This window comes from Lichenostomus cassidix, chromosome 3 (genome assembly GCF_008360975.1).
Source record: "Lichenostomus cassidix isolate B80296 chromosome 3, HeHo_3.0, whole genome shotgun sequence".
NCBI lineage: Eukaryota > Metazoa > Chordata > Aves > Passeriformes > Meliphagidae > Lichenostomus > Lichenostomus cassidix.
This window is the reverse complement of record NC_139483.1, coordinates 61,600,487-61,619,274: the sequence shown is the minus strand read 5'-3', so window position 1 is coordinate 61,619,274 and position 18,788 is coordinate 61,600,487. Positions and strand designations below refer to the sequence as shown.

General features: G+C 34.8%; 1 protein-coding gene across 14 annotated transcripts in view; it reads right to left on the bottom strand.

The window, feature by feature from the left end:
* Positions 1 to 18,788, bottom strand: part of TRDN (triadin) — a 228,633-nt gene that overhangs the window by 9,167 nt on the left and 200,678 nt on the right. For all 14 annotated transcript variants that reach the window (XM_085056055.1, XM_085056050.1, XM_085056056.1 and 11 more), the window contains 5 exons: positions 16,555 to 16,581; positions 16,303 to 16,359; positions 15,473 to 15,508; positions 15,200 to 15,244; positions 14,248 to 14,283 (listed from right to left, as the gene is read on the bottom strand). In XM_085056055.1, the coding sequence (XP_084912181.1) occupies positions 14,248 to 14,283; positions 15,200 to 15,244; positions 15,473 to 15,508; positions 16,303 to 16,359; positions 16,555 to 16,581 (201 nt within the window). The remainder of the gene's footprint in view (positions 1 to 14,247; positions 14,284 to 15,199; positions 15,245 to 15,472; positions 15,509 to 16,302; positions 16,360 to 16,554; positions 16,582 to 18,788) is intronic.

Genomic DNA, 18,788 nt, shown 5'->3' with positions numbered 1-18,788 from the left:
ACAAGAACCTCTATGATTAAAACTGGCATTCTCCTACCAAAGTACTCTGTTGGAGATTTCTCAACCAGATCTTTAAAAAAAATCATAAACACAAAATCCCTGAAAATTTAATCTCAGTGGTTGCAAGTTTGACCAAGAGAAATTCCTTAAAGGAAGAAAAATGCCAATTACAAATTCACCTTTTCCTATTAAAAGGAAACTACTTCTGTGTATTTCTTTTATGGATACAAAAATGAAAATAAAAAAGTCAATTACACTGTTCTTCATGCAGAAGTTGAGAAGGGCACTATGCACTTTCTAGCTCCAATAAATATCAATAAATGTTTTACTTACAGGTAAAAAAATTATTACCCCCCCTTTTTTTTCATGCTGTCAGAATGCAAAAATGCAGCTTTCTTTCTTCACATGCACTCACAAAGTTCTGTAAAAGACTAACTTACAGAGCTACATACTTGCAAGTGTTTTAAACATGGTTATGCTATTCATGTACTGCAATTACAGCATGCCTCACACCACAGTATTTTCCAGAGGTGTTACCTAATCACCATTCTAAAACCACTAGCAGAACTTACTGCTGCAACAATTTCATTTGAAAACCTGATATAAAGTTTATTGTTAAAAGCTGCTAAATTCATGAAGGAAAGGGAAAGGGCAAACTTTCAGATTTTTGCAACTCAGCCAGCAGCTACAAAATAATTATGTGGACCATAATTCTAAATTGGAAGGAAAATGAATATAAATTAATTATTTTGAAAAATATTATTTAGGAATTATGTTTATTTGGAATCTGAAATGCTAAATATCACTTTATAATATTTTATGGGGAATGGTAATGATTTGTTGTGTTATTTCTATCTGCAGTGTTTGGGAAGTGAGCCCTGATTTTTAGCTAATATGTATTCATGTTGATTACAACATGTTGAAGTGATATTCAAATGTTTATATAGCCTATTACTTATAATCTATCCCTAGAAAACATCAGAAAAATTTTGGATAAAGAAGAAACTCAGAGGAAATAGGGATGGTAATTATGAGTTTTGTTAAATTTTCCTGCTAACTGTTTTCATAAGACTAACATAATTTGTTTCCAATTTGTGAAACTTTCAGTGTTGAAATTGCCTGCAGGCTATATTTCTTTCCTTTTTTTTTTTTTTTTTTTTTTTTTGGTATAGATCCCCCAAATACCCCCAAAAGGTAAAAAATATATAAAAAATATATTAAAAATCCCAAACAAAAACTCTCCAAAAACCTCACCCAACAACAGGGCATTTTGTTTATTTCTCTGCATGAAGAGAGAAGTAATATAGGATAAACACTGCAAATGGGACAGGAGTAAGAACAAGGCACTAGAAAAGGCACGATATGGAAAACATGTTTTCAGATAAAAAAGAGAAAAACAATCATGCTTCTTCCAGGATGCACTGGTTTTGGCTGGAGAAGATTTTATTTTCTCTCTAGTAGGTAATATGGGACTATGTTTTGGATTTCTTCGGGAAACAGTGTTGATAATTCAGGAATGGTTTAGTTCCTGCTGAGCAGGACTTGCACAATCAAGGCCTTTTCTGCATCTCACCCCAGTCCACCAGGAGAGAGGCTGGGGGTGCACAACGAGCTGGGAGGACACAGAGCCAGGACAGCTGACCCCCAGTGACCACAAGGGTATTCCATAACAGATGGCATTTTGTTCAGAATATACAGCTGGGATCTTGACTGAATGTTTTTGATATGTTGTAGAGTATGTGTGATCCAGTGGGTATAGTTATGACTACAAGATGTGATAAGCAAGGTGTTATACTTCTAAATGTAGGTACAGAGGGAGGCAATTTTCAGGTTTTGGGAATAGTCATACTATTAAAAAAGGTCCTTTTCCCATACTACCTTTTTAGATTGCGTCATATTAATTCTCCCAGTGCAAAACTCATCACAAAAGAAACTTCATCGTCATTCCTTGATGGAATAGGTCTTTTATATTTTAGCTAATTAAGCAATCAGAACTTTCAAATAAGCATATTGCAAGCTTCCACATTCTTCTGGTAAGTATCTCATATTTCATTTTTTAATGTCTGATGAATTTCATATTTTTTGTAAACTGAATTGTCTATCTCTAGCATGTACTAACTTTTCAGGTAAAACAAAGTCAGCTGCCCATATAGTAAGTCTATGCAGAATGAAATTGTTTCACTATTACATTTTTTACTATGGCTTTTTTACAATTTCCATTTCTTGTTACCCTTCTTATGCTGCTTTATCTAGCAAACCTCAGCTGCAAAACATGCAGATAAGAAATTCATCCAGAAGATACCAACATCTTTGGAACTGTGTCTGCAAGGGTGTTATTATACAAACCATAATCAAGAGAACAATTTGAACTTTGGCATGCAAATAAGAATACAAATACATCTCATACTGCCTGTGCAATTCCCACATTCAATATGAATGCGGAATGTGCCTTTTAACGTGAAGAGAGCTCTCATTTTGAATGCATTGTGTCATATCTTCAGAGCAAATGTTGCCAAAAAGAAGAAAGGAGGAACAGTAGGAGAAAAACGTGGTTTAACAGTAAACATGTTAAATACACATTATTATCAGCTTAACCAGGAAAAAAAAAAAAGCCTTATATCTGGTCTGAACTTTTGTTTAGGATGTAGTTTATCAGAATTCATGTAATTACTTAAATTCCGCTTGTGAGTGCTACTGAGGAAACAAAAATTCAATGCTGGAAAATTTCAAAACATTTTTTTTACATATTAGAACTGGTGCTCTTATATAAGGGCATCTGATACGTAAAATGAATTAATTTCTAAAAGGCTGGAGGAAGGGATATTTGCTTCTTCCTTTTTCACTTTGTGAAAGGAATAGAAACTTTTTCTCCCCAAAAGAAAAGAGAAAAAAATCAAAGAAAAGAAAAAGGAAAAAGGAAAAGAAAAAAGATAAAAGATAAAAGGAAAAGAAAAAGAAAGAAAAAGGAAGAAAAAGAGATAATTCCTTTAAGTAATTCTTAAGAAAAGCAACAAACAAAACCCCCTTGATTCAAAGATTGTGTGAAGTTGTTTAGGGCTTATGCAGTGGGAATGCTAAGTACATTCCGCAGTTAGTCAATAAATTATACAAATATTCCATGGAGCTTATTTGTGCTCTTGATCTCTAAGTGACTTGCATGTCACACAAAGGGCTGATTTCAATAGATGTGAGGAATATTGCAAGAGCACTGTCCTGGTGTTTTCAATTCTTTAGCAGAAAGGAGGAAAGCAGCCTACAATAAAATTTACTAATCCTAAAGAGTGTAAGGGTGTTCCTGTTTATGTGTTACAATGATTGAAGTCTCCTTTTTATAAGGCTCAGGTAGCTGTTTTTAGTGCAAGTCACCAAATAAAATATTAACTTAAAAGAAAACTGTTTTAGCAGCAATAGTTTGGTTATTAAGGGAAAATTACAGAGAATATGTGACATTTGTTTTCTAGTTTGAATCCAATTTCTTCACTTAGAGGCTGTCCTAATAGAATTAAACAATTCAAAACCATAAAAATTCAGCCAATCATAGCATTAGATACTACTATTTGGTAAGCAATTACAAATAAAAGAATAACTTTAAGAACTGCACTCATTTACTTGTGACTGCTTCTCAGGGATGCACATGAAGTGCAAACAAATTTCAGCAATCAAAACTGAACCATAAAATAGCAAAAAAATTTGTTCCAATGACTAGGTACCCAAAGATTTTTTCACTTATTAAAGGGTCGGGAATAGAAGCAAGTACTTCCCCCCTTTCTCTCTTTCTTTTCCTCTTGGACAAAGCACAGGTCAGATGGGGAAGGGAAATCATATAGAATCCCATATATATACATATTTTATATATATATATATATATACACACACATACACATATATATATGTGTATGTATATATCTCATAAATGTTTGCCTTCACATTTTCTAAAAAGAAGAATATAAGTCTTTTCTTAGTGGTGCTGTGCAACGGAAATTTAATTACATCTTATTTCTTCAGTTAGAAAAGTTGAATGTTGAGGGCCTCTGCAGGGGACCAAATACTGTTTTCTCAAGTTCCCAACATGGCCCATAGATACCTGCTATTCAAAACAACCTGTTTGGATCAATAAATAAATAAATAAATAAATTTATTTTTCAATAAATTATTTTCAACTCCTTTCTTTTTGATCATGTTATATAGTCATACTACTGCCATTCTCAGAAATTGCAATGCTTAATGGGAAGAAGGACAGAAAAAAGAAGAGGAGAAAACATATGCAGATGAAAATACAAATAAAACTAAAATAAAAAATAGAAGAAAGCATACAAATAAACAAGAAATACCACTACCACTTTAAGTCAAATCTATATATCTAAAAACATTCTCTTGAAATGAAATTTTTCTAGCATTGTCTAGACAATGCATTGACAGGGAAAAAAAAGCAATTATCCCATGAGGACAATTCTTTTGCATCTTATTTTGTGTTTTGAATCACAAAAGAAAATTAAGAATGTGTGGAAAGTAGCTCTCAAAGCTACTTTCAAAGTGTCTATTATACAGTGCAATTAATCGAGTGACTTTGCAAAGACCACTCAAGTTTTCATATCCATTTTAGCAAGGGATCTGTCAGATGAGAATTTATTTAATGAAAAAGGGCCAAAGAGTTTGAGTAGCAGAGTTAAATACTAGCAATAGCATTGCTATTACAGCCATGAGAATTCAGATTCTCCTTAACAGGTCTTTTTCAGGCATTGTGGTACTCCTTCAGCAAGGTCTGGAGAAGGTAAAATAGATTTATTTTATAAGTGTAAATATGCCTTTTCTCACAAATAATGCTCTACAATGAGGAAAAAAAACCCAAAAAAACCAAAAATGGAAGTTTGTTCCATATCTTATGAAAGTCTGTGGTCCCAATTTGCCCCCAAAATTTGCTAAATACACAAAAGAAATCAGCCTTTATCAGTGTTTCAATGTGGAAAAAAATAACATCAGTACAAAGTCAGTAGTACATGTCTCTAATAACACTTTCTTACTATAAAACATGATAAAAATGTATCAAATCAATAGCACTAAAAGGGCACTCTCATTATATTTAGATTCATCTCTTTTTTCATTAGAGGGGAAAATATCACCACAATAAAAATATAAATAAGATTAAAGGAAAGGAACTGGTTAAAAACAGTTATGATCTGTCACTTGTCAAAGTCAGTGCTCTTTTTGAAACATAACAAGGCTCAATGAATGAGATCTTTTTTCTAAGAAAACCAATTCTGCAATAGAAGGTGAAATTTATTATTTCTGTCTTTTAGCTTGAAGTTGATAGATTACATGTAACAACCATTTAAGGTATCAAAAAGCCTGTATTTTTTTAACTGGCTCTTGGATTGTCTTGTAAGAAGACTAACTGGATAAATAAGCTGTATAATCATAGAATATTATTATATTCCATGTTATGGTCACTGCACACAAACCACGTAGTTCTCCCATAAATGCGTGAAAAACCCCAAAGTGACATTCCCCCAAAAGTCATTAAAAAAATTCTTTTTGTTAGACAGTAAAACCATGCAAGATGTAACACTGCAACACATATGTGGTAATGCAGACACTTCCAACAAAGCAGAGCAATAATCAGAGCACACAGGCTTTACAACTTTGCTAGCATTGAGTTTTCAAAGGAGTCCAGTACTGGCATGATTTGTTTTATTACTGAAACATAGGAGCAAATGGATGAATCATTCAAGAAATTATTTATAAGAGGGACCAAAAGTTACTGGATTTTTTCACAGTGCTGTAGTCATTACAGGAGACTACAGTGTTATTTGGTGGGCAGCAAAATTGAATTAGATTTTCTTGCTATTACTCAATAAACACTGACAGTGTCATGGTCAGATACAGCGTGCTGGTCACCAAACTTAGGCATGTTGACATGACATAACTTATGTCAACTTATTCCTATGTTCAGTACATTCAATTAATGTAATTTCAACATTTTGTGAGAAAATAGTTGTTTCTAAGTAACTATAATTCATTTAAATATTGGTTTAAAATTTACATACAAATACATTTATGTTCACAAAAAAGTATAAAACCAAAGAACTAAAAAACAATCAGGGATCTTATTATGTTAATAAGAATGGATACCAAGTAACTGGAAGTTAATATCATATATTCATTCAGCTGTAAAGGCATGGGATAGAAAAAGGAGGGGAGAACAGGAGAGGAGAAGAGAGGAGAGCAGAGGGAAACAGTGAATGATAAGGCAGTTAAGCAGCTAATGAGAGTGAAGCTGGTGTTTGAATGATACAAGTGATTTCTTCATTTCAGTTATCATTCTGACGGAAATCTTTATTAAATAAAGGTTTGGGGCATTTTTGGGTGTCTGTAGCAGTATGTGCACACACTTGTCTTCCTCCATGAGAACATTTTTGCTGGTAACAGCAGCATTTCTTTTATGGCAATAAAGCCTCAGTAAATATATCGTCTGAACTGTCTGATGAGCTGTTGGCAAACCCTGATAGACCCAAATTCACCCTGTTTAGCAGCAGACACTGGAGAAGCTACCTTCTGGATTTAGCTCTAGCCACATGATGTAAAGCTAGGAGGAAATTCAGATTCTGAAGGGATGATAAACTAATTGGAGAAGTTCCTCTCTGATTTACAATGGAGCAAAGAGGCTCTTTTCTAAGTACTTATGAGTAGAAAGATCAGATCTGTGCCTGTGCACTACTTACAATGGAAAATGGAGCTAAATTAGAATGTCTTGTTCACCCTGAATTTTGCACAGTTCTGGGAATAAGGAAAGACAGAAAGAAACTGTAGGAACTCAATAGACTGTCATCTAAAAATGTTTCACAACATCTGCTGTCGCCATTTAAAAAATTGTGTCATATAATTGTGATTTTTCCACTGGATTTCACTATACTGATGATAGCCTGGAAACATGAACTCACTCCAATACCAGGATGCCTGCTTTTAGCTGATAATTCTTTTAAAAACAAAACCTATGTTGATGAAAAAATATGACAGCAATTACTTTCCTAAAGTTGAAAAGGGATTTGGAGAAATGGCCAATTATCTGAAGAAAAAGATAAATAATCTCTGACTCAGAAAACTGCTGAAGAATTACATTTTGTATATGACTTTACTTCCACAAAGTATGTAATGTGAATACATAATATGTACTTTTTTTCTCTTATCTTGCAATGTGATTTAAGAAGATAAGCCAGTCAAACTAAAGGGCAAAATGAACATAACAATGTTCACTAAGATACTGGAGATTTATATTTTGTTTTCGGCAAAATCATTCAGAGACTTATACAGATTATTTTTTCATTTGTCTTGAAATAAATTTTTTATATATATATATATGTATATATATATACACACAAGTGTTTGGAGTCAGTGTAGTTCTAGAAAAATTTTTTTACCTGGTTAAAGGCAAGAAAATGAACTCGTTCAACAGGCATAAATAACATTACTAATTGGATTCATTTTGCAAAGTCAGGCAAAACAGTTTCTCTTTACTGGATCTGAACTAGTGCACTAAATAATAAATATTTTCGTAGCCTTTTTTTTCCCCATAGGTTATGACCCTTGTATGTTTCATCAATCTATCCCAGCAATTTTAGAAAACATAGGTGTTTCTTTAATAATTTGCTAGAAAAATAATTTTTGGGATTAACATAAGAAGGAATCAATTAAGGAGTTAATTGTAAAAAAACTCAGCTTTTGATTAGTTTGCGCATTTTAAACTTTTGTTTATCCTTCACTTAATTTTCTTTTTCCAAATGTCCTTCTTTATTTCCAGGATCGCTCTCTGTGAGTTTTCCCTCAATGCATTTCCTGGTAAAATGTTGTTCATCCTCTTTTGATGTAGAAAACCCTCCAAGCTCATAGGGCACAATATCGAGTGTAATGGGAGAGGTCTAATAATGTTTGTGGACCAAGACTTAGCGCAGACTTCAGACACCTTGAACAAGATCTAGGTTGAGTATGAGTGCCTACATTTGAAGTCGTGTTTACAAACCAGCTCTTCAATGGCAACAGGAAATATCCCTCCACTGTAAACTGCAGAGATCTCCAAATATCAAACTTAGTGCTGTGCACATGGCATGAGCCACATGAGCCAGATCTATACATTACTAGGTGTGCCTGGGAGCACAAACATCAGTCTACAATTATTTTACCCTGTAAGCATTTTGAAGTATTCCACATGAAGAGATTTCTGAAACAGAAACAGACCTTTGTATCAAATAGATAAGTGTTGTCTATTAACCTCCAGTACCAATGACTCTGGTGTTGAGGGATCTGGAATTGTGTAGGATCAAGAGGAATGAGCAGCTAGCACTCCACCTATATTATTTTGCAACTCAAGAGCTGTCGCTGTTGAGCAGCTAGCAGAGTAAAGAACTCCGTTCTCAGTGGCAAGAAGGAAAGACCTTTATTGCTTTGATTTCATCATATATATACAGTTTTCAAAGGTCACCCAGATTGGTCAGTCAGAAACCTCCCCCTAGGCCTGATTGGCCAGGCTTGCACCGTCCAGATCTTGGGACATTGTTTTTAATAACATCCAAACTTTATCTTTATTTATAAAACACAAAAGGATTCTCATGGGAAAGACCTGTGCTAGCCACAGAGAGCCCTAGTGCCTTCCTGGAAAGTAGGAACTATAAAGCTGAGTCTTTCCAGATGAAGAGGGCTTTGAAAGGGTGACATCTTAACCCCTTGGAGTCTACATAGTGACTACACAGGTGTAAAGAGCCTATCATTGTCTCTGTCAAGTACCTACAGCTACATTTTGTCAAGGGCCTGATGACGATGCCTTAGTTGTACTCAAAACATGTCTGGCAGACAGGAATTGTTTATCAAGTTTCTGGATCCTAATGAAGTTTTTGTAGGAACAGAGCACTACTCCAGCAGTATTCCCTGTTTTAAAACCAGGGATGTAGGATACAAAAAATTCTGTGCTTGCACAGTAACATGCCTTATGTATGTATAAAACTTAAGCTTTATGGAACCTCTTTGACAGATTGTTTTGGACATCAGAATCTTCTAAAATAATGTTTTAGCTCTGACCTTATATTTTAAACAGGGATTTTCATGGTTGCTTGGCAAGGACATTCTGCTTATTGATCTTCAGGATTTATCTCTTACAGATTTTAAATAATAGTCTATCAATGGAATCTGTAAAGCATATTTATGGCAGTGGCACAGCTCAGGTTTGCCTTATAATCAAAAGTTCTCAATAATTTGAAGACTGAGCTAATAACATTCAAATGTTATTAACATATAGCTAATATTTAGTTGCTACATAGAAACTAAGCTGAATCATCCCTTCTTTTTTCACTGTGTTGATAGCTGTGAAAACTTATGATTGTGTTCTGGGGAAGTGGCCTTTAAACTGAGTCCAAATAACTCTTGTCATAATGCAAAAATGATTGAGATTCAATCTCAGCAATTCCCAGTAGACAATAAAAAACCTCAAGATAAGGCAATGAAATTACCAAATATAGCTAAAGGTAAAAAAGATTAGATTAGAGCTAGGGATACATGTGGAAGAATCTCCTGTAGAAGAAACAACATGAACCCAAAGTGTTTCCAGATTTTCACTGTGAAGTTTTTTTTGTTTGTTTCAAGAGATAAAACTGAACAATTTGGTCACCTAAATAGAATGTAATTCATAATTTAAATTACAATGTCACTATGCTGAGAAGCTGTTTATAAACTCATCATTAACATAAACCCTGTTATTTTGTTCTTCTTTGCGGCATGCTTTTACAGATTTTGAGTTTCAAAACTTATTACAATCTATTAGAAATTTTCCAGTGACATTTAATCACTTTCGGCACAGACATAAAGTTTTCATTTTATCTAGCTACCAAAATGTGGCTGAGATTTCCCCCTCACATGTCTTTTCTACTTAGAAACAATCAACAAGATTAATTCAAGTTAAATTAAAAAGTGATTAAGTAGCCCATATAAAAATGTTGTGTAGATGTTCATCCAGAATTAAAGCAGTCTCAGTGAAAATTTCACAATAGGCTAAACTAAATTAAATCAAGGTCACCTTAGTTCTTAATAAGTGACCTCTCCTGCATTTAGCATGGTTTAACTGTGCTCTTTAAATAGATGCATCTTCTAAATGGGCAGTATTCCTCCATATCTGCATTGATACAAACCTGATGACATTTAGTCTCCAAGTATTTGTTTAAAAGTCAACTCAAGAATAATGGAATGATCAACAAGAAGTTGCTGGAAGGTCTGCATATGCAGGCTTGGTCCTCACAATTCTGACCAACAAGAAATGTTGAGACATTCCTGTATATCCACATAATGGAGGCTGTTCTACATGGACTGTTCTGCAAGCAGCCTTAGTGCACAGTTCATCCTGCTCTCATGCTGAGTTCTTGTGCTGGAGTGTGATGAACACCCTGGAAAATTTTAATAAGAATACCCTGAACAGACACAGATCCTGTAAATGAATGAGAGCAGATCTTTTACAAGAAATTTTGAAACTTCGCAGTGTCAGTTCCTTCTGATAATTTTCTAGCCAATGGCAGATTTTCTTATGTCCAGAAAACAACAGCATGAATATTTTGTGATTTATTGCTGAAATCTGGTGGGAAAATTCTAGTCGGTATAAGTTTATGCAGCTGAACTTGTGGAAGAAACTGCTGAAAGAATATCAGAACCATCACACATGTGAGACACACAGACTGGGTGGCAAAGAGAGTAGACAATATAGTGTCCACAGGTCATCACCTGTCTATAGATGAGAGCTCCCTGCACTGCAGAGATGAAGTTCTTGGCTCCTCTTTTGACTATTGTGCATGAATTTTAAAGTCATTCAATGCTTCTATATTACGGAATACTACCAATGTTTGTTCTTAATGGAATTGACAAGACTTGCTTCTTCAGAGCAATGAAAAAGATCCTATTTTACTCCAAAGTCTTCAAATGCTCCAGAACCAAGCAAAAAATGGTCTCACTCTCTTTTAAAATAATTATACATTGGAAAAAATCTTACACATTGCATGGCTGACAATTTTACGTTCCAGCAGCATTGATGAAACCTCCTTCATGGCCTCTTAAATGGCTGTCATATCAAAACTCACATCAAATAAAACTTTTTGCTTTTGCAGATTTGGAAATCATCTTTGCTTTGGAAAATATATTACTAGACAGAAAGTGCAAAGCACTAAAACAACCTCACAGTAATCAATCTCCACATGCTTATAAGACATGTAATGGATTCACTCCCTGTAGCAGTTGAGGTTTTCATGTGGTGATTAATATGTGCCATTGAATATATATTAATAGTATGATGAAATTATTGCTCTTTATGCTAGAAAATGTTTGAGAATATGTATTGTATTTGAGAGTCTCTATCATTGAAAAATTAGATGAAAAACCTAGCTGAGAGGTGTCTTTCCTTCCATAAAAGTTCTTGTATAGCATGTTCATATAAGCAGTGTTCCAGTCCTGTTTAATGTTTATTCCAGTTTTCACAGAAGTACAAGTTCTTTGACTAAACAGTAATTATAACAATTCTCATGTCAAAGAAAGTTTCAAACCTCTAATAATCTATGAGGGTAGATGCATGAATTACATGTCTATTTATGACACATCTATTTACAAGGAAGTTAGCATGGCTGGTTTAGTTTCACTTGACCTTGAGAATAACCCACACGTTTCTCTAATTTAAAAAATTAGAAACAACTTACAAAACTACAGGGGAATAGTACCAGTTTCATTATGTCTCACTTTTTCATGCTCTTGCAACACAGCCTCTATTTCTGCCACATTTGCACATCTGTAGGCAGTAAAAACATGAACCCCTTCCACTAACTGTATTATAAATGCAATATCCATTGGTTCCAGAGTTTTCACCCAAGAGGGCATTTTGAAGGTAATTAGAATAAATATAATCAAATTTTGATCCATTTAAATTTTCTTTCTCTAGAAACAAACTAGAACTTGCACAGCTGTCCCTATAAAGAGTATGGTAGATGATCATCACTAGAGAGTTGAATTTGTATGCCCCTTAAATTGCATTCCAAGAGCCAAAAAACCTGCTTCTGTGTGCTTCCCAATATATTTGTTATAAGATAGAAATAAAAAGGGAGTTCCAAGAATTCTCTCTCTCTCTTTTTTTTTTTTCCTGTTGGTAAATTTCAGTCTCAGTACGGGTGTCAACTTTGACATTTAGGAGAGGAAAAAGAAGAGCAAAGCACTCTAATTAATAGCTTGCAGATCTACAGGAGAGTGAAATTTAGTGTCTACTGCACATAGCACCATTGTTTATGAAAGGTACAGTACTGCTTAAAATTCTGTTCAAATATGGAGCATTCTAAAATTGCAGCTATATAGAGCTTTTAAAATTGCTTATTCTTCTTTATCTGATTGCTTTTTAATATCAGGGAAAGGTTGAAGGGTTCTGAGAAAAATCTAAGAGCATGGGAATCTATTCAGCTTTTGAAGTCTGAAAGAAGATTTACTATTTAAAGTTTTAGGCTAACTCAGAATGTGTAAATCTTTTTCTACTTCCATTTATCAGAAAAATAAGTATTAGTATTCAGTGAATTGGGAAAAAAAGCACAAAAAAAAAAGAACAGGGAAAAGTTATCAAGTACCAATTCAAGTACACATGACCTAAGACATGGTCTAAATTCCTAAATTCTGAATTTGAGCAAATACCTAAAAACAACATCCATAAAAGAGTAACTTTGGTGTTCTTCTGGAAAACTTTCATCCATTGTCTGAACACTAACTATTCTTTTCAGTGGACAAAGAATATTTTGAAAACACTTAGTAAGTTTTGTTTGCATAGCCAGTCATGAAGAACTGATTTTGCACAGAGCTGCTTATGATCCAGGAATCATCCAGTTGAGAATAATTGCGCAGTGATAAAGTGCAACTAAATTAAACAATCATAATAATTACTGTAAATGAAAGCCAAAGAAACAGTTTTTCAATTTTGTCAACTTCCATCAGGGGGTTGGTGGGCAGGAGAAAGACCAGTGTCAAAAAATTATTAATACATTCCTGTTTTACACTAAATTTGGGATTTTTATCCATAAGGGAGTTCTTTTCTCTCATGGCAAAATCTTTGGTTTAATGTACTCATTATAAATTATGATTGGCACTTCCTGATCTATAAAAATTCTGTATTAATAAAATAACAATAAATTTTTGACAGCATAGATTCTACCTGTTGTATCTGTCAGTCAGCAACATAGTAATTAAGAGGAATTAAAGTCTATATCTGACTCCATATCTCTGTATTCCTGATTAAAGAAAATAAGATGAAACAAGGCCAAGCTGTTCTTTTACGTAAATGTAATTGCCCTTTAAGACAAAGTGAGCCATGTGAGCAAATACTTTCACATGATACACATGGTAAAAAAATTCATGTTTGATCTTATAATTTCATTTGTGCTTTCTCTTCCTTGATAACAGATTGCTCTGCCCTTTTTTTTAGATACTTAGGTATCTTTTCTACTATTCTATGATTTATAGTTTGTACAAATGGATAAATAGATATTTCTAAATAAATAGATACATATAACTGCACATATATGACACATTTTATATCATGTATATAGGACTCTAAATCATTCTACTTACAGTAAAGAGGTGCAAAAAGTATGTACAGCAAAATAGTCTCGATGATTAGAAGTGAAATACTTTCCTCAGTAGGTTAAGACTATAAAGTTACATTAGGAGGAACCATATTCACATGTAGTTCATATTTTCTGTGTAAACCAGTTAGACCTCAAGTGAGATTAAAGGCTTTGATCCTTGTCTGTCATGAAATAATACAGTTCCACTGAAGTCATAGCTATTAATTTATACTAGTCAAGCATCTGGAACATATATTTCTTTTTGCTGTTAACTAGTAAAAACAAGATTACACAATGGAGGGAGATTTTCTCCTGAAATGTCCTATCTTTATTCAACTTTTTTGTTGGAGTGGAGTCAGGTCACACTTGTTTTATAAAGTAATCAGCTGAATATGTATTTAAAAATTTAGGAAGGTGGTAAAGCAATACCATTTCAGCAATTTATTCTTCACAGGAACAAGATTTATGGATTTGATTTGATTACCTGGCTTGTCTCACATCTTGTCCCATAGACTTGTAGAAATGTGAAAATACTGTGTGATCTCCCACCCAAAAAACAAAAAATCCCCAAACCCAAACCAAACAACAAACCACACCTTTCCTGAATCCTTTACAATAAAGGAAAATCATGTACCTGATGTCAGGTTTTGATGTCGTGGATCTTCTTTTACTGGTAGGACACATTAAAAAAAACCATAGATAATAAATTAATCTACAGTTTCAGGTAAAAATACTGAAACAAAATTCAATAAGAAACATGTTTGTTTCTTGGAATCATCTCTCAGGATTTTTTTTAAGCAGGAGTCTCCTAGTAAATCATTTAAACAGAGAATTTTTCTGTCCAGTAAAACCATATAAGCAAACTGCTTCTAGATAGTATAGTGAACTTGCACCAGTTCCACTGTTATCCTTTGAAGTTCAGCATTCCAATATACAAATTTTGTATGCAGGTCACTGCATTTAACCAATGTAGAGAAGATATTTAAATTTCAACCACTTAATGAAATGGTGTAATTTATGACTATTAATTGTCTTTAGCAGTGCAGCAGAAGCCATTTCTTCATTTGCATATTACTGTGAGGAAACAATCAAGGCAGTGCTGTGTCCAAGAGGTTAACCAGAATATGGGTGATCATGAAGTCTGCCTTGTGTAGAAAAAAATGCTTCTTGTTGTCAGTGCAGCTATTTTACAGCATGAAGCTGGTGACCTAAGGCATCCCACAAGCAATGGAGATGATCTTTGCCCTGCCTCGGCAGGGAGCACAGAGCAGACTGAGTGGGAGCTGCTAATCCTCATCTCCAGAGGCGGGGGCTGCACAGGTCAGTGCTGTGCCAGCCAGGGAGGGTCACAGGCAGGGCAGTGCTGCAGCCAGATTGCATGTGCTGATGTAATCCTTGGTGCTCATATGCAAAGGAGGCTCCAGACATTCAATTACTGGGGATTTATGGACAATTTCATCATTTTGGCTTACTTGCATATATGTAAGAAGACTAACAAAGCTCCTCTTTCCAATCTCATGAAAGCCCCCAAACCCAAATGTTTGCATTTTTATTGCTGTTCACAGAGATTTTCATCCCTTTATTACCTTTAGCTTTTTCATATTTCAGCTGTTTCTTCTCAGTTGTTTTTTCTACAAAGAAAAATAGCATAGTTAAAGTTTGGTAAACTGACTGCTGAAGAGATTTTACCCAGAGTTCTCAAGTAAAATTCTTTGAGAATTAACACAGATATTTTAGGGGTTGCTTCAAACAAAAATACATGCGAATTTTCAATCTCATGCTATTTCTATTGTCACAATCTCATACTATTTTTATTGTGATCTTCTACATATATAAGAAAACATGGAATAAATCCTTACCTTCTTTTTCCTTTGTTGTCTTTGGTTTTTTTGTGGCTGGAAGGATTTTCAAGGAAATAACATTAAGTGACAGGCATCAGAAATACAGGGCTTTTACCATAAGTACATTGTGCAAAGATTTTCTGCCTGATAATTTCCCTGGAAGAATTACTGTGGTAAGTGCGTCTCACAGCATGGATACAACGTCTGTAATATTGTCATGGTGCCTGCTACCTTTAGTGGCAGTAGCAGCTCTGGGCTTTATGTAGAGTTGTGGGAAATTGTTTGAATGTTACTGGTTGCAGAGGAGTCTTGAAAATCCTGATAAAGACTTTAGGCACTTTAATTCTGTAATTTCCTAATTACAGCCACATTTATCTATTTATTTGTGGCCAAAACACACTGGGAAGGCCTCTGCCTATTGCTTGCTTCTTACTCTCTTTACCAGAGAGATCTCAAACATCTGAAAGAAATAAACAAACAAACAGTCCCGGGGTATGGAGCTAGATGGACCTTTAGAGCTGCCAAATGTGACCATTCAGAAGTCCTGCAGCAATAGATTGTGATTTATTTAGGCTTTTTTTCTCTAATCTACATTCACTTAGAGCATGTGCTTTTTTTCTTTTCAGCATCCTTTTTGCCCAGCTGCAATGCATTTGGTCTGTAACTCCATTCAATAAGGCAGATTGAAATTAAGCAAAGTGTATCGCTTCAGGCATCTGAGCCCATTTCAGTATTCCCTGCTGACTACAGCAGACAAAGAGCTGCCTGCCTTCAAATTGTCATTTGCACTTTGCGTCGTCCCACCACTTGTAAAACCACTTTTTCCAGCATCTTCTGGTGTGTGTTACCTGATTTACACCAGCTCCCTCTGTGAGGATCACCTGTGTCTAGCTCACCAAAACATGCTGTGGAAGGTGAACAGTGAAAATGACATAATCAGCTGATCAGAAGAGCCTGTGGCAGAGAACTGCATGGCTGTCAGTTCAGCCATGATATTTTACATTATCACTGTTCCTTGCTGATGAGCAACGTGCATTAGTCAGAATTGGTATGTTCATTAGTTCTTTCCATAGGGCATACCAGAAAAATGTGACATTTACCTGCTGTTGGGATTTCAGCTGTTGGCTCTCCAGGAAAATAGCCAGTAATGAAGAGGAAGGGGGAGGGGAAGGGAAGGAAAAGAACAAGAGTTTCAGTACCGTGTTTTTTCAGGTCATGCAACCATTTAAATAGATCTTTTTCATCTGCAACTTTTCTGCAGGATATTAATTTACAAACAAATGTGCCTTAACAATGGGCGTGTACATAGAATTTCATGCTGAAAGCTAAGAGTCTCCCTCTTTGAAGTACTATAATCCAGCATGCAATGATTCCTGCATATGCAAACACTGTGCCAATCAAAGCTTTCCAGCAAGCAAATATTTAAATAGACTTATTTTTAAGTGTGCCTTCATGGATATAGCTGACTATGCTATTTTCCAAAAAATGTATTCAGTTTAATTGTTATCTCTCTTCTTATCATCCTCACATCCCAACCAAAGACTGACTATCTGGCATTGACCCCTGTCTGACTGTTTCTCCCACACTAATAATTTGCCTTGCCTTTTAAGAGTAAAATCTCTTGAGAGATTTTGACTACATCTTTGCACATCACCTAGTACAAGAGAAGCATATATTCCTGTGCTGTTGTAATACCCATAATAATTGATGAAAATTGGTCAATACAATGGATATAAATTCTCTGGTGTAAACCATCACCACTCTTTGAGAATAAAAGAAATTAATTAAATTGTCATTTTAAATCCAAGAATTTTTTACCCATCACTATCTCATTAGTCTTGGTTTTATGTAAGAACACATTTTGAAGGAAAAAGAATTACCTCACTACCCAAACAAAGCCTCTATTCCTTGAACTTAGTGCAGGACAAAAAAGGAATAAAATCACAAAACATTTCAGGGGATTCCTTTGATTGAGTTATCTCTGTACTTTCTTCCTGCTGAGTTTTGGCTTCAGATGACCATGAGCTCACACCAAGGTGAAAATGTTTCAGTCAATGCTTTTTCAACAGGAAGACTGAGCAATTAAGCATTATTTTCCCTAACACATCCCCGGAAACTTTCACTCAAGTCTTGGTCTATAAGGAGACCTGTAAATGTCAGTGCTCAATGCTTAGGCACCACTGGCATTCAGCAAAGGCCTGTTTTGCTGCCATTAAATGCTAACATGCTAAAGTCTTTTAATATTTACCTTTTTGCCTATAGTCTTGCTTATAGCTTCTGGAAGCTGATACAACACTGCACTGTGACCCATGGAATAATTAATATGTTTTCTTATTTTCAGAAGGAAAAACCAAGACTTTTTCTGAGGTACTAAATCCAGGAAAGGGGTTCATGTTCTCACTTCTTAATTAAGGGAGTGTCTTTCTGAGGGATCTGTATGGGGCCAGTTACATGCATGTGCCCTAATTTAGGATTAACTGATTTCCTTAGACAGTTAGGTATGGGAAGACTGTTGACCTGAATGGCAGTCAGTTTGACACTCTGTTGTGTGAAATGTAAGGGCCATTTCCTCTTCTCAATGCATCAACTAACTTCCACTTAATCTAGAAACATTGGGAAACATATTACCCCTATCATGGGGCTTTCATTATAGAACTAAATGGGAATATATTTTGCCAATTCTTAGGAGATTTTTGCAAATATCAGCCTACATGTTCTTCCTCTTGACTGCAAACTGCAGTTTGATTTTCCCACATGTGTAAGATATGCCACCAGCTTTGTTTTCTGCTCAAGGTAATGTCTCACAATTTGCAAGTCTTTAGTTAGTATGCAAGGAATAAATTCTGTTTCCTTACATATTCAAATTTGATATGTGATCAATGGCTATCAGAGACATTCTTATACATTAAAACAGAAATAGTGAAAAATAAGATGATTTACTAATTGCTTTTAAAATTGAGTGAGTGGTTGTTTGGTGGCCTGCCAGGTTAGAGCACGGCAACAAATTACTGCTATAAAATTTTACGTGTTTAATTTTGGTAGTTTTCAAAATCAACCTCGTCTTTCTGTTTATACCTGCATTCACTTAATGATCCAATCTCTTTACTAAAACCCCATTTGCTTTTACAGTAAGACTGAGCAAGATACAATGTGTGAATGAATTCAGCCCAGGATAAATATATGAATTTGTTTTACATTCATACTAGACCTGAACTCAAAAATCAGTGGGTATTTTGACTCCATCCCTACATCTCATACTGAATTACATGATAGCTATGTTCATGGTTATGGCAAGTATAGTGTACACCTGGCTAAGAAGTATATGAAGCAAAGC